The sequence below is a fragment of the Peromyscus eremicus genome, chromosome 12 (genome assembly GCF_949786415.1).
Source record: "Peromyscus eremicus chromosome 12, PerEre_H2_v1, whole genome shotgun sequence".
NCBI lineage: Eukaryota > Metazoa > Chordata > Mammalia > Rodentia > Cricetidae > Peromyscus > Peromyscus eremicus.
This window is the reverse complement of record NC_081428.1, coordinates 69,287,330-69,309,406: the sequence shown is the minus strand read 5'-3', so window position 1 is coordinate 69,309,406 and position 22,077 is coordinate 69,287,330. Positions and strand designations below refer to the sequence as shown.

The 22,077-nt window shown below is 42.8% G+C and overlaps 1 protein-coding gene across 1 annotated transcript in view; it reads left to right on the top strand.

The window, feature by feature from the left end:
* The window catches only part of Lpp (LIM domain containing preferred translocation partner in lipoma), a 547,833-nt gene that overhangs the window by 326,030 nt on the left and 199,726 nt on the right, over positions 1 to 22,077 (top strand). Inside the window, exon 7 of the mRNA XM_059277236.1 lies at positions 1,755 to 2,438. Within this exon, the coding sequence (XP_059133219.1) occupies positions 1,755 to 2,438 (684 nt within the window). The remainder of the gene's footprint in view (positions 1 to 1,754; positions 2,439 to 22,077) is intronic.

Below are 22,077 nucleotides of genomic sequence, written 5' to 3'. Positions count from 1 at the left end.
TGTGAGTCTTAACTATTTTCAACATTTCATGTGAGAAAATCATGCAATATTTGTCTTTCTGTAACTGGCTCATTTTTTCATACTCCAATGTCTTGGAGGTTCATCCAAGATGAAGGATGTACTTTTTGAGGAACACATATTATTTCATTGGATGCACACTTTCTTTATCCTTCATCTGCTGATGGACATCTCAGTTTTCTTGTTATTGTAAGTAGTGCTGCAATGAATATGGAAATGCTGCTCTCTCTCTGAGATCCACGTTCCAGTAATACTGGATATGTACCAGTAAGGGAAATTGCCAGGCCATATGTTTGTTCCATTTTAATATTTTCAAGAACTTCCCTACTGTGTTTCCTATCAGCTCTGACACTCTGCCTTCCCAACAGCAGTGTGTAGGGACCCTGGTCCTTCTTGCCAATACTAGCTTGCCAGTTTGCTTTGCCTAATAACAATGATCCTGACAAAGATGTGACTCTTCATTTGGATTTTGTTTGCATTTCTCTGTTATTAGTGATTTTGAGCAATTTCTAATGTGTTGTCTATTGTGTGCCTTTTAGAGAAGTATTTTTGTTGTTATTTTTCAAATCGTAAGCTTGTCTTTTAAAAGTTCCTTTTTATTATTTTTCATGGATGTTCGTCTTCATGTATACGTGTATACCATGTGTGTTCCTGGTGTCCATGGATGCCAGAAGAGAGTATCAGATTCCCTGGAACTGGAGTTATGGATGGTTGCAAGCAGGCATGAGGATCCCAGAAACCTAGTCTCTTAAGCCCAATTTGTCTCGCTTTACTTCTGCGCTGGAAGGCTTTTCTAGCTTCTTTGGTGGTTAGCCCCTTATTGGATATGTGATCCCATTAACGGCTTGCCTTTCAATCTGTTGTTTTCGTTGTGTGGAGATTTTCAGGATGATGCCGTTTCTCCGGTTCATTTTGTTTCTGTTGTCTGTGCTTCGGTGGTATATCCATTCAACCATTGTCGAGACTGTTCTCCTAAACTTTATAGCTGTGTTCTTTCCTAGAGCGCTTCCCTCTTTAGAAGCATCTTGAATTGGTGGTGTAAGGGCAGCCTCTGATTTGCTTCCTGGGTTGCTGAAACCCAGTATTTCCACACAATTTGTATAAGACGCTGTGCCTCCTCCTGTGTTGGTTCCTGGCACTCATGTAGAAAATAAGTGAACTTTATATGTGTTTGGTCACTTCCAGACTACCTCTCCTGTTCCTTCCAACTTATGTCTCTCTCTATGTTGTTGCGACATTGTTTTATTAAAATTTGGCAAATATTTTGAAATCAACAATGTGATGAATTTTATCTTTGCTCCTCCTTTCCAAGACTGGTTTGGCTGTTTGTGGCCTTTTCTGTTTCCATCTGCGTTTGAAATAGGTAACTGATCTATTTCGACATTTTGACAGGCATCACTCCAGACCCAAATTGTTAAAACTTTATTTATGTAATCATTCTCATCACGGTTTTCATTTTCAGTCAGTAAGTAGTTCAGCTTATTCCTGGTGTCCTGTTCTTTTTGACACTACTGTTAAAGCATTTGCTCCTTTCGTTTTTTTTCTTCAGTTGGTCACTGGTGCTGTGCACAATGACTGATGTCTCAGCTAGTGAGCTCCTTAAGGGAGGGACCATGCCTTACTTGTGTATTACACCTTGATACAAAATAGTTCGCCACACTCCCGGTTGCCCATCTATGTGTGTATTATCTTCTTGTATTGCTGATCATCCTCATCACGTTTCTCTTCCATTTCAGGGCTCTACTAGTGTTACAGCCACTCCTTCAGCCGCCACTCCTGTCACAGGACATAAGAGAATGGTCATTCCCAACCAGCCCCCTCTGACGGCCACCAAGAAGTCGGCCGTGAAACCACAGCCTGCACCCCAGGCCGCACCCATCCCAGTGGCTCCCATTGGAACTCTCAAACCACAGCCTCAGCCAGTTCCGGCCTCCTACACGACAGCCTCTACACCTTCCAGGCCCACCTTCAACGTGCAAGTGAAGTCAGCCCAGCCCAGCCCACATTACATGGCTGGCCCATCTGCTGGACAGATGTATGGTCCAGGGCCTCATGGCTATAACACCCAGCCAATTCCTCTGTCGGGACAGGGTCCTCCTCCCTCAGCTCGTGCTGGTACCGACCATGCATATATCCCACCCCCGGGACATCAGCCTGAGCCGGGATATGGGTATACCTCCAACCAAGGACGATATTATGAACCCTATTATGCAGCAGGGCCTGGCTACGGGGCCAGAAATGATGCAGATCCTTCTTATGGACAACAAGTTCACCCGAATACCTGGAAGCGGGAACCAGGGTATGCTGCTCCTGGAGCTGGGAATCAGAACCCCTCTGGGATGTATCCAGCCAGTGGTCCTAAGAAGACCTATATCACAGACCCTGTGTCAGCTCCCTGTGCACCACCAGTGCAGCCAAAGGTAAGAAATTGACTAACCTAGCAATAGGAAAAGGGAAATACCTGCCTTAATCTACCTTCCCTAGAGAGCAGCACTAAAGACAGATGCGCGTGTGCTCCTCTTCCTATTAGCAGGTGCCACCCCGGAGAAAAACAGTGAAGCAGAAAAGGTCCTGTTTGCACAGTACCAGTATAGTTCCTGCTTAACATCCAGTGCCACTAATTGCTCAGTAATGAAGGATTATCTTCCCCAAAAGCTGAATGAACACAGTATGTCAGGAAAATCTGATCTGGGAGAGGTAACAAAAAAAATAATAATTCATCTTCCAGCGATTACATTCTGTGCATTACAGCATCCTTTCTGGATAGTGCAGAAGTGTCTTCAAACATGTTGCCCTTGCACAGAACCTGGATGCGATTGCAATATCTCATGGTTTGTCAGGGACAAGGGATTCCCGGATGTCTAGGTGAGAGGTGTCCAGGGCAATCATTTGAGCTACTGACAGGCAAAGCCCATGTTAAGGTGGTAAGAGTTCAAGCAACATTGGTACCACAGTGACTGCAAGGGTCAAACAAGTAGCCAAGGCCTGCAGATACGGGTATACCTGCAGCTATGGTCTACTTTCCTTCCAGAAGAAGCCTAGAGCATAGGGCCTGTCATTGGCCCTTGTTTTTCAGATCACATATTCTCTGGGAAGAATCTTACCTTTCAGTCTTTAACTCCATTAAGTTCGAGACCAGCCTGGTCTACAAAGTGAGTTCCAGAATAGCAAGGACTAAACAGAGAAGCCCTGTCTTGAAAATAAAAATTAAAAAAAAAAAAAAATTGAAAATCCGTTGTGAATGATGGTTCTCTTCTATTATTGTTAGAGTTAATAATACTGTATATAGATTCCTTTTAAATTCAGTAGACCCAGTTCCCACTTCTGACTACATAAGTTATAATACTGTACTCCCTACTCATCATAACTCGGGTTTCCCCTTAGACCTGGGACAACACATGTTCCCTCCCATCATGAAAAGAACCAGTGAGCACTACTATGAAGGGGGTGAAATGAAGAAACTGAACCAGCTTTCAGTCTCTGGGTTAGAACCATGCCCTCCTTTCTCTTCAGTGAGAACTGAGAACATGCCAGGATTCCAGCACCTTTGTCTTGAAGCTGAGTGGGAATTTGAAGTCGTGGGTCAAGGAGAGGTTTAGATTGTATTTCTGTCATTTCCACACTTTGATCCGATTGCCAGTTTCACAGTAGATCATTCTCATATTCAACTTCGGAGGGAAAAAAAGAGCCCTATCTGCTATGTGCTAGCACCAGCTCATTGCTCTTACATGAAGATGGCTCTTAACTTATATCATTGTGCTCCAAGCAAGTATCAGATTCCTTAAAGGTGTATGTTGCTTTCCAAGTGGGGCCTGTGATATGCTGGAGGAATCTGCAAGCCTCCCCTTTGACCCTTATGTCAAAGTGGGCTAACCTTGATCGTTTTCCTAAGGCTGCCATAATAAAAGGTGAAGTGGCTTTTAGAATACGACGGAAACCTCCTGATAAAAAGGAAAGCTCTTCATGGGCTGGGGAGGCAGCTTTGTGGGTCAAGTGTAAAGAGCATTAAGTGTGAGGACCACATTTTGACTCTTCAAACCTACTTAAAAGCTAGGTGTGCGTGGTGGCCCTCCTACAACCCTGGCACCAGGGGGCAAAGGCCAAGGGAGACAGGCCACCAGACCACCAAAAATTTCAAGTTTCATGTGTAGCAAGAGAGACCAAGAGTTGAGACCTCGATATATGAAGAATCTACTGTGATGTTTAGAAAGGCTGGGACCAGACAACTTTGCTGTGCAGTTTAAACCTTATTTAAAAGCAAACACAAGGCCGGGCGGTGGTGGCGCACGCCTTTAATCCCAGCACTCGGGAGGCAGAGCCAGGCGGATCTCTGTGAGTTCGAGGCCAGCCTGGGCTACCAAGTGAGTTCCAGGTAAGGCGCAAAGCTACACAGAGAAACCCTGTCTCGAAAAAAACAAAAAAAAAAAAAAAGCAAACACAAAACCTCCCTTTTTTAAGGGATGATTTGTGTGTGCATGTAGAGTACATGCATTTGTATGTATGTCCACCTGTATGAGCATGACACGTAAGGTTGATTTCTGTTGTCTATCACTCGGCACCTAATATACAGAGGCTTACTGGATAGCTAAGTGACATTACTCAGAGGAAGAGGTAATGTCAGAATCCTTTTAGGGTGCTATTCCACCACTGAAGAATCAGAGAAGACAGAGGTATATCTATAAGCAAGGCATGTTTTGACCCTGTATGTTATAAATCACAGTTCAGAATTTGAAACTTTGGATATAGCTCAACAGAGGGTGAAAAACTTTTGTTTCCTCCTTATTTGAAGAAGACAATGGCTCAAAACGACTAATTACATCACTACTGATTCGGAGTGTCAGTGGATTGCATGTCCCTTTTTAAGAAATTGAAATATATGTTTTTCAACAGCATCGTGTATTTTCCCATCACATTCAATTCACAAATTCAAAATGAAAACCCAGTCATGTACTTTCCACTGCAGTTGTGGAGGAGAGTGGTTCAAGGTTGGTACTTAGCCGTCTGTCTGTGCTGTGGGGAGGTGAAGCGCTGTGGCATCTTCTGTCTGTAGGATGGGGTATCATTGATGAAGAGCGGGCCCTTTGCAGATGCTCCCCGAGCAGAGCACTGCCCAATCCAATGGCACCTGTGCATAGAAGCCTTTGTTCTTCCTGCATTGAGTCTATTTGGCTTAAGGATGCGAATTCTGCCCTCAGGAATGAGTTCCTAATTCTTATCTGAGTTCATTCTTGACATCTTTTATAATCAGTTTGAAGAGAAACTCTTGACTTCTTTGTCACATTTTCAACCATGGTAAAGGAGAATGTCATCTTCTCTAATTAGTGAGTGATTACAGGGAGTTGGATATTTCCACACCATGAATAATTGCCAAGGGAGGGCTATTCAGCGTCTCCATTGACTTTCATGTGTTTCTATTTATTTAGGTACTAATGGAAAAGATGCCCTTGTATCTTTAAACAGTGAGCTTTCATTACATGGAGGATTTCAGAACATTTGACATTTAACCTATTAGGTTTTTTTTTCCCCTTTCCTCCCCTGTATTTGAGACCAGGGGCTTTAATTTCCCTACATAATAGAAGAGCAGAGGAGAAAGATAAGGAAATAAAGGTGTAAAGAAAGAGAGAGTGGGAACGTGTGCCATCAGGGTTATATTTGTGTCCTCACGCTGTGCCCAGCAGTGAGTTTGCACATGCGTCAGGAGACTGCACTATGCTCCCTGTGCCACCTGAGGAGAGTTCCTTGAGAAACACTGTACTAAGCAAGCCTTTGTAAAGAGAAAACATTCCCTCTCCCTGGAAGTCCTCTTGAAGATACACTGGGGTCTTTTCTTCTGGGCTGGTTTATACAAACTAGCTTTAATAAACTCTGTATTTCTATGTGTTGACTTTTTTTCTGAAGGGAGCTATGTGTTTCTTGTAGTATTCAGGTAAGGTGGCCCAGCTTGCTGGATGCCAGGGCAGCGTCTTGGAGGCATCATGATTCTCAAACTGTGATGAAGTGACTTTAGCATCCATTTTCTTGTCATAGAACGATCTAGATCAGCCTCGTCCTGGTATGGGGACAGCTGTTTGCCAGAGTGTGTGAGGACACCGGTGCCATGTACCCAAGAAAAGTGGTAGCATTTTTTCCCCAGTGTTACACTTAACGTTAAATTCTAAAATTATGTTCTATTAAAGCGCCCTTGGAATGCCGTCCAGGATGATTTGGCCTTAAAGAATGTCAGCCTGTCCCTCAGTGCATCTAACACAGACGGTTTCTTTACCAGAGTGCAACGAACTGTTCTTTTTTTCCTTTAGATTTGGAGCTTGGGGGTTACATAATAGCTCAGGAAAGAAGAAGTGTCAAAGGAATTCCCAGACCTGTAATTTCTAGAAAGATTAAGAAAACATTTGAGAATGGCATAGTACCATTCTGTACATTCCAGCAGTAGCAAAATGTGGAAATGTCGTTAGCTTCTTACAGTGACATGGATTGAGTGTACTGCAAGGAATTGCTGGTGTGTTAAAGAGTCGTCTTTCTGGAAATCCTGTGTTAGATGCCTCCCCTTCCTAGGAACAGAGAAACAGTAAGGAAGCATTCAGGGCAGGCAGAAAGGTGGGCTTGGATATGTGTCTGAGCTCTGCTGCTAGCATCTGATACCGCATGATGACGAGAATGGAAACAGTAACTTGAGGCCAGTGGCAGTGATATTGGTAACTACTCTTGAAGAACACTTTGTGACCCTACATGACCATGAACATTAGGTGAACTCAGGTCCAAGCTTTTCTCTTGCTCATTTGTGAATCAGTTGCCTATGTCACATGTCAAGTTCCTGGAGAGCCCCAAAGTCAAATGTTTTGAAGATTTTCTCTATGTTCTCAGGGTAGTGATTTCCTGAATCTTGGCATCTTTGGGTATTTTGATGGCAGGGCCCCAGCTTAAGCAGTCTCGAATATTATTAAGGACCAACCTTAATAATATTCTTCCCAGGGGCCCAGAAGAGAATACAAAACTACTCAGGTCCTAGCACACAGAAACAATTTTAAGGAGTTCCTTTGTTTATTTCTCACCTGCATCCTTAAAATCGTTTGTGTATACTAGGATCTGAGTTTAACTCAGTGGTAGAGACCAGGCCCATTGTGCTCCAGGCCCTGAATTTTGTCTCTAGCACTGGTGGTAAAAAAAAAAAAAAAGAAAGAAAGAAAAAAAAAGAAAAGAAAATTTTGAAGTGTTTTTCCGTGGGTTCTGCTTTGCACTCTGCCGAGGTTTGTGCGAGCGGTCCAGAAGTTTCAGACTCTTACAGTACCTTGTCATCAACCCTCTGGGTTAGCCACTCTTACGGCATTTTGTCCTCTCTCATTGTGGTTTAAATGGACATTGTTCTTGTGTATTAAACTCAGGTTTAATACATGTGCTGGCCGCTCCTGTTTCTTCTTCTTGTGTTAGGTGGCATCGAAAGTTTACCATTCTAATTGTAATGTAACTTGAACAAGGAAAAGTAGATGTTGGGTGATGAAGAAGCATGAGATCCAGGTGATGGGCAGAGGGGGCATCGATGAGGCTATAAAACTGTTGTTTCTGTCATTTTATCCCTGTCCTTCATTTTCCTGGTTTCCTTTGTGTTGGCTTGCTGATTTGTTGTAGGTAAGTACATAAAAACATGATTGGTAATGGAAGTGTAAACTCCAGGGAGGCTCTCCAGCCTAAGAACGGCCGTTCTAACTGCTGCTCTGGAAAGAATGGTAGCTCCTTTGTAATTCTAACTCTGCCCATGGCCTCCCCTTCATATTAAATGTTATTATCCAGAGCCCTGTGCCAGTGCCCTGAGAATGGGTTGCGAATATTATTTTTCATCTAAACTTTTTGTGTTACAATGCCTAATAATTCACATCTCTAATGTTATTTAAAAATCCAAATAATTGCAACATCACATTATAACAATGTGATTTTTTTGTGTTCACAGTAAAAACATATGTCAAGTTATTGATTTTATCGTTTTTGCTTCATTTTAACTTTATAGCAAAGTAAATCCCTGACTTAGGGATGTGCACCTTTGGAATCTGTTGCCTTTCTGGCCAAGGCAAGCCCTAATGCCTCCCAATTTCAAAGGCAAGTCTGTGGTTGCTCTCTTCCTAGAAAACAGAAATGTTTCCTTTATTGATCAGTGGTGAATCTACAAGCTAAATAATTCAAGAATACAATATTAGGATTTTTCCTGCAGTAGAAGAAAACTTTTTGGGTGGTGGGGAGGACAAAGATGGATGGCTAACATAAGGTCTCAATGTGTAGCCCAGGCTGGCCTTGAACTTGCTGAAGTCCCAAGTGCCAGGATTCATAGGCAGGAGCCTCCGTGCCCAGTTAAGTAAGCTGTTTTAGCTAGTATAATTCCAAAAGTGCCATTGTTCCAAAAATAAAGATTTACTTGTTATTCTAGATCTTTGATTTTCTGGAAGATGGAAAATCCAACTTTTATAAATACTCTTAGCCAATAAATATGGTGTGTGTGCTCCATTTCCTCCTTGGAATTTAAGGAATGTTCTTTAGAAAATATGGCTCTTTTTTTTCTGGCACTTACTTAAAATAACATTGAACTGTATAAAATAGCATGTAACTTTTAAAAAGCACACTATATAAAGTGTACTAAGCATGTTCACATACAGTGAGCATGTTCAGAGTTAGCTTTTCTATTATCTTGCCAACCCTGAATACAAGAAGAAAGATGTGAAGTCACTCCCCAAGGCCTGCCCAGCGTTCTTTCCACTGCGAGGTTTGCCTCAGTTCCTGGATGTCTTTGTTTATGTAATTAGCTCATTGTACAGTTGTCCAAACATAAAATATTCCTTGGGCCTGGTGGTTTATACACTTATTTTTAACAATGTATTTCTGGGACCTAACATTTAGAAACCCAATATTCTGTCAAGATTTAAGGAGGTGAAACTATACCCTAAATCTAAAATCAAGATAATAGGTCCTGCTATTTTTCATTCAGTCTTTATAAATACCAGGCGTGTTTTTATCTCTGCTGTTATGCGTCTATGGGTTATTGAGATGTGAAAGGGTGAAGTGTGTGTCAGGCTCTTAGTGTTCTCCATTCATTATTCTTCAGGCTTCATACATGGATTCTTTAACATCAGTTTGGATAGAATTACCCTAGATAATGTCTTAGAATTCCATCATAGTAAAAATATCAAAGATTATCAACTTAATGAGAAAATCCTGATTTTTGTCTAGGTATTTTGAAAGTTTACTCTGGCATGTGAAGCATCTTGGCAGAGAGATGCTTCCAGAACAAAGTTTGATCACTTCCTGGCCAGGACCTGAGGGAGAGAGAAGGGAAGGAGACTTGGGCTTGATAATACCCTTCAGAGGCATGCCTCTAATGACTGAAAGACTCCCCCTTCTCCCCCAGGAGGCCCCAGCTTTTAACAGTTCTCTTACCTCCAAGTAGCATCAAACTAGGTACCAAACATATAATGAGCGGTCTTTAGAGGGCTGTCAACATCTGGACTATAATACAAGTCGCTTACAGTTTTTAACCTGAGGAAACCCTGCTAACCCACCATCCATAAGACAAACATGTTCACAGTTATCTAGGAGACAGCTGGTGCAGGGAGTCCCTGCAAGGACAATGAATAAGGGGTCCCTAAGAATTATTCCTAGAAAGCTGCCTTGAGAAGATGGAAAATGACCATGCTACTGTGGCTATGGGCTAACGCTCTCCTTAGCCTTGTTTTGTTAATAGCATTAAGTACAGCCATCCTCACTTGTCTACATAATGTCCATGGTGTCAGGGAAAATGAGGTGTCATGGGAATCTGATGACCTAAGTAGCTCAGACGAGGATTTGTTTGTCCCTTCCAGAGGATGGTCCCTGATCCTTTATCAAAAACACAATGACTTGGAGCCAAGTTAGATGGCTCACTGGGTAAGAGTGCTTGTTCTGATGTCTGCCTACCTCAGTTCAGTGAAAAATATGGGCTGGAGGGGTGACTGGGAGGTTAAGAGCACTTGTTCCTCTTGTGGGAGACCAGAAATGGATCCCCAGTACCCAAGGGGCAGTTCCTAACCCTCTATAACTCCAGTTCATGGGAATCTGATGCCCTCTTCTGATGATCATGGGAATCAATCATGCATGTATCACATACATACATGCAGGCAAAGCACTCACATATAAAATAAAATGAATAAATCTAATAAAAAATTTAAGTGAAAGGTTAATCCACTGCTTGAGAATGGTTCCTAGAGTCTACCCTGTTCCCTCAAGCCTAATGAAATACTACTGTTCAGTTTTTCTATCTAGGTGAAGCTTGGCCATTCACCCTGGTCTCAAATGATTAGCTTATTCTCTGGAATTTTTCATGGCATCACTTTATTTTTTTGCTATGATATGTGCTTATTGAGCATATTTAATATATAATATCTTTCTTGAGGTCATTTGCATTTGAAGTATTTTTAACTTGTGTTTGTGTATGTGTGTATGTGTGTGTGTGTGTGTGTGTGTGTGTGTGTGTGTGAGAGAGAGAGAGAGAGAGAGAGAGAGAGAGAGAGAGAGAGAGAGGGAGAGAGAGAGAGGAGAGAGAGAACAGGGTTGTGTTATCATCACAGTCTCTGTCTAGTCCCCACCCCTTAAAGAAACCCTGTATCTTTTGCAGTATCTTCCCAAGCCTCACAGCTGCAGATAGTAACTAATCTGTTACCATCAATGTATATACCGATTCTTTACATGGAATCATACATTGTCTTATATAGCTGTATCATTAGCCTGGTATTTTCAAATTCCATCCATTTTTAATGTAGATAAGTAGTCTGTTCCTTTTTTATCACTGAATAGTACCTCACAGGTTTGCCAGAGCGTGTTTATCCTCGAAGGAGTTGCTGGCGTTTGAGGTTTCCCTGCTCTCTGTTTGTATTTCTGGGCATGTCTGTCCAGCTCTCCTGCCTACATATCTAGCAGTGCAATTACCTAGTGATGGTCCACATTGCGGGGGACTGCTGGACTTGCCAAACGGACAACCAGCCTGTTCTACAAGCCTGGTGCCATCCAAGTAAGAAATGTGCCGGGGTCTCAGCCTCTCTGGATTTTTGAAAGGTTTTTTGAAAACCTTTGAAATTGACTAGTTTGGGGTGAGATTATTCTACGTAGCTCAGATAGGTTTCAAACTTCTGATCCTCCTGCCTCTGCCTCCCAAGTGCTGGGCTTTTCTATTTGCTGTGACTCCTGTTGTGTGACTTTCAAGTAGAAAGGCCTGTTCTTGCCGAGCAGGAAGCAGGCATGTGCTCTCCTTCTTTATTTATCTCGGACACAACTAGTACCTCTCACGAGCCAGACACTTCTGCGCAAATCAATAAAGCAATCATAAGTGAAATGGTATTTATTGATTGTCACGGATTCGTGAGTTGTTTACATGGGTTTGTAATGTATATTTTAAATGAATGTCCTCTTTTTTAATTACAATTCTGTTCTCAGTCTGGTCTACACCTGAAATCCTACTTTGTATCATAACAGATTAATCTTCGCTTGGATGCAGTCTATTTTAGTCTCTAAAGTGAATTTCCCGGCCCTATATCATTGTAGTTTTTCTTCCTTTAGCTGTGGCTAACCTGAGATGTTCTACCCCTGGGCTGTCATGGGGAAGCTTCTTTCATACTCCAGGGTCAGTATGAAAATATTACTTCCACTCTTCTTCCCAGTCAAGCGTGCTCCTCCCATGCACAGTTCTCAGTTCTTCAGAACTGTTGATTTCCCAGAAACTCAGGCCTGAAACGCGAAGCCATGATTTACTATTCTTTTTCTCATGGTATATTCTTTTGTGTTTCCCTAGAACTATACATAAAATCTGTGACTGCTGTGTTCTTGAGTGCCCATGGGCTGGCCTTGCCCCGTCACATGTCGCCTGACTTATAGATGATTCCTATTGCTTTGTTACTTTGGGGTTTGTGTGTCTCATCCTGTTCTTCTCCACAGTGATTCTCTAGAAGCCGTGCAGTCTCACTGCTGTCCTGGTGTACTGGTGAGGCCCCTCTAACAGCATCCTGGGAGGGAAGAAAAGCAAACAAAACCGAACTGTGCTTGCAAGTCTCTTTGTCCACTTACAGCGTTCAAGGTCTCACCTACCATCTGTCACTCCAGTCCTCATCAGTCATGTTACATTCAGCCCTGCTCCTGAATACAGGCCTTGACTTTGCCTCCATCTACTTAGAATGGTTTCAACAGATATCTCCAGGGTTCCTGTTTTACATCCTATAGGACAGCAGTCAAATGGTACTTAGTAAAAGACTTCCTCATCACGCCACCAAAAGTGCCCTGCCAAGACTTACCCTGTAATGTTTATCATCCCTAAACACAGTTTACTCATATATGTGTATATGTGTGGCGTTTATATATATATATATGTGTGTGTGTATATATGTCATATGTTTGTGTGTATATATGCAAATATGTGTGTGCATGTTTGTGTATGTGTTCGTGTATGTGCAAGCCAGAGGTCAACTTTGGGTGGTGTTCTTCAGGTGACATCCTCATGGCTTTTTGAGATGGTCTCTCGCTGGGTCCTGGGCCTTGCAGACTTTGCTAGAACGGATAGCCACCAAGCCCCCAGGGATCCTTCTTTCCTGTAGTGGCTTTCCAAGTCCTCTCAAACGCCCTGCTTGCACATGGGTGCTGGTTCTCTAACTGCTGTCCTCAGGCATGTGGGAGAAACACATCACTGTCTGAACCCTCCCCCTAACCCCCTGGTTATGTGTTTTAATCATTTATCCTTTCTTCTTTGCCCCTAAAATGTATCGTAAGAGCCAGGTGGTTTTTTTGTTTGGTTTGTCATTTTGACTGCTACACAGCACAGAGTGACTTAAATCCAGCAAGTTCTTACTGAAAAATGTTTTTCTAAGGAAAGAATGAGCAAGTCTTGGTTTGAAAATCACTGCTCCTGAAAGTGGATTGTACAGGCATCATGGCCATGTTGTAATAGTGTCTCCTGATAAGTGGGGAAGGCCACAACACTCCGATGTCACCATCTGTGATCCCCACTTCCCGGGGGCGTTCCCCAATGTTCCCCTTCTCCTTCTCGTCTTCTGTTTCCAGCACTTGCTGTAACTCCGTGTGTTGTCTACTTGACTTTGAATTTCAAAGTAGAAGACAAATTGTGCCCTCCAGTGTGGTGATAGATGTGGAGGTGCTTTTTATTATAAAATGCCACTCCGATTTGATAACAAATTGTTCGCATCCTCTGCTGGGCTTAGACTAAAAATAGGGCCTAAGATTTTAAATGATAGACAACCTTTTAAATGTTTTACAGCCCTACGGATTAATAACTGCCGATATTGATTATTTTTGTCAGATCCAGTGCTAAGAGCTTATATGGATTGACCCATGTTATCTCATTACCGTGTTCAGTAGCTGATGTGATTCTCCTTCCACAGATAACAAAAGTGACAGCCATCAAGTACTTTGCCCGATTTTTATTTCATGAGCTTTCATAAACATAAACACATGTGACCATTAAAACAGAAGGGCTCAATTTTATTAAAAAATTAGAATATCTAACGATTTTTTGGTGCCAGGGTTGGACTCAGAAAATGGTAAAATTACTTCTCTCTTTAAGCTCATATTTTTAGTAATAATTTATTTATTGCAGAGAGGCAGTAAGACAGTCACAGTCAGTGATCCTTGCACTGATTCATATAAATATTCTTATGATGTATTGTCTAGTCATCTTGACTCTGTTTTCCTTCTCCAAGTCCAGCTCCTTGACTGAATTTGCTTTGGTGACACTTTTGGAGCCCTGTGGCATCCGGAGTTACTGATTGAAGGAGCCTACTTAGGGAGAGTCTTGGAAGAAATGGCATTTGGACCAAAGCTAAAAGGATGAGCTAAGTTCTCCGGTCGGAATGAAAGCCATCACAGGCACAGGAAAGAAGGGTGATGCCAGATCCTCTGAGCTTGCAGTGCACAGGGATAGAATGAGGGAGAGGGTGAACCAGTCAGTGGAGGACAATGGAGTACAATGATGGGGGACAGCCATCTGCCCAGGTGCCAGTGAAAGACTGGGAAAGCCGATCCCCCCAGGAGAATGTGCAGACTTTTCTAGAGAGGACTAAGTGGGAGTGGCCCTTAGGATGCAGGCAGCAGCATGCTCAGGTGCCTAGGATAGACAGGCAGGTGGGGTGAAAGGAGGAAGAAAGAGCCAGTTGGTACTGGCATTTTCTTTGCCCAACTTCTGCTCTGACACTCTCTTAAGGAGATGAGCCGAAAACTGACACTGTGAGCTAAGGATGTCTTTTCTGTCTTAATCGCTTATACCAGAGATTTTGATGCACTTATCAAGAAAGAATCCTACTTGCATAGATTTGGCAATCTTTCAAGATTTGGATTCTGCTTACCTGTCCTCCCGGATTCATTAGTGGCTGGCTTGCTTTCCCTCCCTCCCTCCCTCCCTCCCTCCCTTCCTCTCTTCTTTATTTGTTTGTTTGTTTGTTTGTTTGTTATTATGTTTTCTTTTTATCCAGAATCTCTACTTTTTATGGAACTGGACCCTTTCCGCCAGAATCGGATAGGATTGAGTTGCTCATGCTAATCAAGAAACGTGGATGCTGAGGAGAGAGAGCTCCTCTCAGGAATAGTGCCAGAGAGCATCTGGGTTCATTAGGACCTCTCTGTGTGATGCCTTCACCTGCCTCAGACCTTTAGCCACACTGGAAGTGTATGTGGACTCTATTTCGACCCTGATCTTTCACTGTGCAGAAAACTGAGACTCAGAAAAATTGGACCAAAGACGATTCGCCCTAACTTACCTACTGCACTTTTACTGTTTTTACTTTTTTAATAAAAGAAGGTTAAAAAGGCTCAGTAATGCGCAGTTGTGAAATCGGTTCTCTTTTGACTTCAGGTAGGCCTTGTGTGTTAAGCTCCTGAGGATCGTTCCTTTAATATGAGGCCACTGAATGATGGCCAGGCAAGCTTCCTAGGAGTTTTTCTAACAGAGGACATCAGGCCATCTCTTTATTTTTCATTGTCTACTCCAGTGGTCCTCCACGTTTCTAATGCTGCAACCCTTTAATACAGTTCCTCATGTTTTGGGGACCCCCAACTAAAAATTACTTTGTTGTACTTCGTAACTATAATTTTGGTACTACTGTGGATTGTAATGTAACTATCTGGTATGTGACCCCTGTGAATGGGCCCTTTGACTCCCTACAAGAGGTCACATCCCACAGGTGGAGAACCGCTGGTCCAGTCTGTCCTTACCAGGCAGATCAGAATTGTGCATGTGCTGGGTGGACTCTGGGATGGAGGAGGCAGAATGACGAGGAAGAGACTCTTGGGAGTCACCCGGAAGCCCTGAGAGGAAGGAGTACCACTGAGCTGTGAAATGGGTAGGACAGCCCTGACAACTCTCTGAAGCCTGAAGCAGGCAGCGTCTCCAAGTGAGGAGCAGCAAGCAGCTCGTGACAAAGGCAAAAATGACCACTTTTTAAAAATCAATGTAATTTCACTAAACTCGAACTTTTTTGCCGAAAGCCAGAAATATAACCCTGCTTTGTGCCTTTGCATAAATTTTTTTAGCATAGTTAAAGAATAAATCATCAAAGGGTAAAGGAAAAGGAAATATTAAAATATGGTATGAAATCCAGGCCATTTGTATCTGAAATTTAGAGTCAGTTGAGCAAAATGAATGTTGCATTTACTAATCACATTTCCTATTGATACAAACCAAATCTGGCTTGAAAAAGGATGGAGTAAATGATTAAATATCCAACACCATCATTCCTGATACCTTTGGGCAGAACGTTGAGCTGCTTTCCTGTAGGAGAAACGCCAAGTGAGGGAGCCTCGGCCAGGTGTGCTGGAAAGCTTCTGGTGGGAAATCCTGGGTGCATATGCCTGATCACATGACAAGCCTGGGCGTGCCCCACCTTCATGGCAGCTCTGAATTCTCGGGCCAGGCTGTACAGAGAGTCAAGCACTAGAGTTCGCTCCCTCTTCCCCTCATGTTCTCTACCTCCTTTTCTCCCTCTATGGTCCGCCTTCCTTCTCTCGTATTTCCACAAACACATATTTTCAAAAGAAATAGCCAGGCATGGTCAGTACACCTTTAATCCCAGCACTCTGGAGGCAGAGGCAGACAGATCTCTGAGTTCGAGGCCAACCTGGCCTATGTAAAGAGTTCCAGTTCAGCCAGGGCTACACAGTGAGACCCTATCTCAGAAAGAGAACAGAGAGGTGGGGAGGGAGGGGAACCTCTTTCTTTAGCAAGAGATGTAGTCCTTGGCCTCCAAATCTTAATCTTGGTGCTAGGACTTTCTATTCACAAGGAGTCAGGGCTGAGGGGATGATTTGATTGGTCAGGTACTTGCCTTGAAAGCATAAGGATCTCAGTTCAGTTCCCAGCATCCACAGAAATAAGAGACATGGCAGTGTGAGCTTACAATCCCATTGTGAGGCAGGTGGAGACATGAATACCTGTGAAGCTTGCTGGCCAATGTGTAGCTGTGGCCGAGCTGCAGACTCATTGAGAGATCAAGTGTCAGAAACTTAAGTGCTGAGCAATAGAGGGAAACACGTGACATAGTCCTCGGCTAGTCCTCGGCTTTAAACACCCACATGCATGTGCATGCACATGTTCAAGCACACACACACACACACAAAAAAAAAAATTCTACTTTTCTGTTTCAATTACTAACTAATTACATGGTCACAAAGAAGTCCTAGAAAGTGAAACACAATATTCTCAGGAATCTTCTAGAATATAAAACTATCCCAAATGTTTGTTCAATGATATGAAATTCATGACATTTTAGACTCTCAGAGAAGGAATAAATGTTGGCCCTGTTTTTTCTATGAAGTCACTATGTCTATTCACAGGACACTTCACACCCAGGAGGATGACTGGTCAAGGCCCCACAGCATAGATAATGTTTCACAGCTACCCTGAGACCTCTCAGTTTGAGGACAATCATGTGACTGGGTTGGTGGGTCTATCATTCCCTTTGATGAAATAACCGAAGATCTCATATGGCATGTAATCCTACACATTATTTTTCTTAATCTTTAGAAAAGTTTGAATTTAGGTGTTTGCGAAGGCTGCTATCAGAAAATACCACAGCCTGATGGACCAAGTACCTGAAATGGCAGAAATTTAATTTCTCACAGACCTAGAGGTTGACAAGCCTGAAGCCAAGGTGCTGGGGGGGGGGGGGGGCGGGCAGGCCCTGTGAAGTTGCTCTCGTTGCCCTGTGACTTGTAGTGAGCTACCTTCTCGCTGCACCCCTACCCGGCTGTGGTCTTTTCTCTGTGGTTTGGGTGTCCTGCTTCCCTCTGTATAAACACACCCATTGTACTTGATTAAGTTTCACCTCACAATTTCATTTTAACCTGGATGCCTCGTTAAAGGCCCTTGTTTTGAATACAGCCACCTTGACTGAGAATTAGCCTTTCAACGTATTTTTTCGTGGGCAGAACTTAGCTCATAACAACTATGTAAGAAGATAAATGCTTATTTCTTAGGAGAAAAGGAAATACAGGCATTTGAAATTTTTATAGCCCTGAAATACCACCAAAATAATTAACAAGTTATAACTGATATCGTCGGACATTTTATGACTCCATTTTTCCTGATCACTTCTCCTAATTTTATAGCGTTTTCTGTAGAGAAAAAAGAAAGAGAATTTGTCTTCTCATAAAGTTGATAAAAATGTGTCAGTGTTATCATTATTAAAAGTTTGGAAAATTTCCTTCAATCTCTACAAGATTTGATGTCACATAACATCTAAGATTATCGTTAAGCATGAGGAAATTTCTATGGAGTTCCTTTCACTTGTAAGGCTAACAATTTGTACCATTAGCACTGGTCCATGCTGGTAAGTGCTGCTCTGTGCGGTCCACACTGGAACGAATTATACTGGAGTGCGTTTGTAATTGTTCCCAGTACAGTGTTGAGCACTTCCCTGGTAAGACAATGATCTCCTTGTGTGTCGCAGACCCAGTCCTCCGCGCGCACTCCCCCACGTGCATGGTGAACTTTACCCTAGTTCTAACATGGTTCCCTAGGTCTTCTCCGCCTGCTGTCTCTTCCCCCAGCACAAGCCCCATGCTGGCTGTTGCAGGACACATTGATATCACGTGACTTGTGACTCTGTGAGTGGATGAACTAAATGGAGAGTAGAGCAGGGACCATTAGAAACAGTCTTAGAACTCATCCCTATCACATGATAACTGGCAGTGACATAAATCACATTGTGTAATGTCACCAAATCATATTAGCGTAGCTTGGTGCATACAATACATGTCCCTGAGCCAGCAATTAGCTCAGTGGATAAAGTGACTTGCCACCCAGACTGACACTCTGAGTTCAGTTCCTGGGACCAGCATGGTGGAAGGAAAGGGCTGATTCCCACAGGATGTTCTCTGACCTCCATGTGTGCAGTTTGGCACATTTGAGTGTGTGTGTGTGTGTGTGTGTGTGTGTGTGTGTGTGTGTGTGCATGTGTATGTATAATATACACACATATATACATATATTTGCATGTACATAGACACAATAAATAAAAACATAATAAAATAAATTTTAAAAAAAGAAACCTACTCCCTTCATTTCCCTTATCTAGCCCCACATTCCCTTGGCCACAATGGTACTGCCTCACAGGATCATGGAAAGGCATCCATGGCCATACTGCTCAACCCCCACTCAGGACTTCATCACAGACCAGTAGAGGTGAGCGCCCTGGATGCCTCTGTTCCTTTCTTCTCCATTCATATCTGTATAAAGGTTTCCTTCTACTCCGGGTACTTGCTTTGACGCTGTTCCTTCTGTGACTTCCTCCTTCCCCCTTGCTCTTACGTCATTAAACATTTTTTAGTGCATGCCATGTTGCGTACTCCATTTGAAGGATTAGACATACATGACGGTGTTGGCAGCAGAAATAGGAAGTGAATGGAGATGGTCTGCTGGAGAGTCCTCAGATTACGCTTTTACATTCAGCTGACTGTTCAGCAGACTTCTCTAGGAAGTTCCCCTTTCCTCGGACCTAAAGGGGGTCTGGTTGAGGTTGTGAAAACTGAGAGGTGCTGCTACCCTCAATGGTGGTGTGCTGGGTGGAGCTGCACTTGTCAAGGATGGCTCTGCATTTCTAACAGTTTTGTTCTCTTGGATAAGTCAACTGCAAGACAAATGGATTGCAGGAAGCCCATAGATTGGTGACCACCTCCTTATTCTAGGGGAATGCCTCCAAGGTTTTACAGCCTCGGGTGTAATGGTTTGAGAATACTCAATCAGGTATCTGTTCTGGGCACTCTAAGTCATTTCTTTGAGAAAAATCTGAATAATCTTCTACCGAGACCTCATGCTTCAGTGCTCACACCATGGGAAAACGGATGCTTGTTAGTCCCACTCTCAACCTGTTCCCGTTTTCTCCCTCTAGTCTTGAGCTTCTCCTGGAGTCTACTGCCCTTTTCCTGTTCCCCGTCTGCTCTTATTCTATTGACACATCCCCACAGAAGTCAGCCTGTTGTAGACTGCATCTCTGAGCTTTCCTTGGCACAGGCGGAGGATGGTCTAGCAAAGGATCTCATTTGCATGCCACCCCAGTCAAGTCATTGCCTCAGCATTACCCAGTGTGACCAGAACCAATAGGGACATTTGAATATTTATACTTTGCATAATTATTTCTGCTCATACCAGTCTGTTGGTATTTTAATTTTTATGAATGAGCTATATGCTACTGACAGCTTTTTGACTTTTGAGCCACTTAGGGCAGGGGATGACAGTAATGCATAGAGGGTCTGCTATGTGATAACACAAGGATACCCAGCAGTCCAAACAGAGGTCACTGGGGTCATGGCCCACTATACTGTTAAGTACAGTTCATTGCAGTGGCTCTGGAAATGTTCCTGCATTGAGAGTGTCGTGGTTTCCAAGGCTGTTCTCACTGTAACTTGATGCGAAATAGAAGCATAAGCAGCTGTGTGGACTGACTGCCCCATCAATGTTTAGGCTGACAGAAGCAGGCCTGTAGCAGGGTTAGCATAGCCCTCTTGTGGGAATGGCTATCTGTGCACTGAGTTATTCAAAGTAGTTATGGGAAAGACTATCCCAAACCAGGTCATCTATTTAAAGTGAAGAGACGCTCCATTTTGAACATTAGATTTCGCATGGTGTAGCTTCCCAGGGTGATTTTTTTTTTTTTTGTAACATCTTACCCTTATGGTATAGATACATTAGAACCAAATGAGATTGGGCGAGGGCCAGTATGCTAATGCAAAGAATCTGCCAACCTTTTGACAAAAACAGGTACATACAGTTATAAAGTATACAAGTGAAATGGCAGAAATGTCATTGAAAAATTCATGTATGTATCATTACTATAGGTGCCTGGCAGTCTGTTTGGCAGGTCTGTCTGTGGTGGGTGCAAACTTATATATTGTAAACTGTAGAGCTTTTTCTGGTTGGTCTTTTGATTTAGGTCTTGAGTGTTAATTTGGAGGCTTTTAACTTTTTGATCCCATATTTTGCATTGTTCCTGACATGGCTTACTAATTCTGTGGTAGAACTCCCAGGTAAGCTGTGTAGTTTGATTAGTCCAGAGTACACTGCCCACTTCAGTCTGGTTCAATACAAGATGTATTCTTGCGAGACCTATACAAGAGCTGAATGGAAATATTCCATATAAACCATATAATACAGAATAAAATAAAAAATCAAGCGCCAGGAAGCACTTAGTGCTTTAGATCCAGGAATCAAAGTTTCTTTCCTTTTCATCCTTTTTCTCAGACATTCAAGTAGCCATGCTGAAGTTTTCTTGGTCATATTTAACTTTACCACTGAGGATGGGGGAGCTTATGTAGCATATGTTTCATATCTGTTATTGGTTCGCTGGACACTCACTGACCACCTATTATATGTCAGGGTTTTTTCTTGATGTTGTAGACAAAAAGAAGATGACGTTCCAGCCCGCAAAGGTCGTGGGAAAAGAAGTATGTGGGGCACTTAACTCTTGGATCGTTTTCTTAAGAGCTCCTAGGTGTGCAGGGTAGAATAGACTATACAGCAATCCCTTCCTGTCTGCCCTCTGACAAACAATCCTCAGGGCTCCTTCCTCCTAACCCAAGACTTCCTAAACAGCAAGACAGAAATAATCTGTGTGCTTGGTTGCAAACTTCATGGATTTCAAGTATTAACTCTGTTTAAATTAGAGGTTTTGAGTGAGTCCAGTGAAATCTGGAAGGAGAAAGAGTAAACATCTGATGTCACCAAGCTTGCAGAAGAAACCTGTCTCACTTGCTGTTTGGTGAGGGAGGCTCTTTTTAATGTCACTCCTTCCCATTGCGCAGGCATTATGGGGAAGAGGGTTGCATCTAAGCAGGCACTGAGAGTTTGGATTTGTATCTAATCCTCTTTCATCGGAATTGTGGAACATAACTCTCATAAGACAGCTTGTTCTCAAGAGCTCACCAGGACTTTTGGTTCTACTGTCCCCACAAATAATGTGAGAACGGGCTTTGCCAGATTATGTTGACGTGCTCAGACAGGGTGTTCTGAACCATCTAGAGTTGTATGTACAAGCACAAGGGAAATACAGACAATTTTGTGTGAGTATCAAAGGGGCTCTGTCTCTTTGTGGGGTGGGGTGAGGTTGGAAATTGCTCCAGCAAATCAGCGTTCTATTTACCAAATCCAGAAGTTCTGTGTTTTGTAACTTGTTACAGTGATAAATGAGATGATATCCTGGGGTGTGGAGAAATGACGTAGTCTTCTCTTGGAATAATGAACATTCGTTTTCTCACATCTCTCTCAAAAAAAAAAAAAAACCCAAAAACCCATAAACAATAAACCCTTAAGGTTTGTTGAAGTGAATGCAAATTCCTGATTATTTCAGTAGTAAAGGGATTTCAGTGGCCCAGCTAATGCTGATGGGCCAAAGCGGGAGGATAGGTTGGGTAGGGAAGAGAGGGAGAGGCTACACTTGTGTAGAATACAGGTACTGAGTTGGATTACACTAGGAATTTGCTTATAATTAAAGACTCTGCTTTTGTTTGGTTGTTTGGTTGGTTGTCTTTTTTAAACATAATATGTCTTCAGAGTCACCT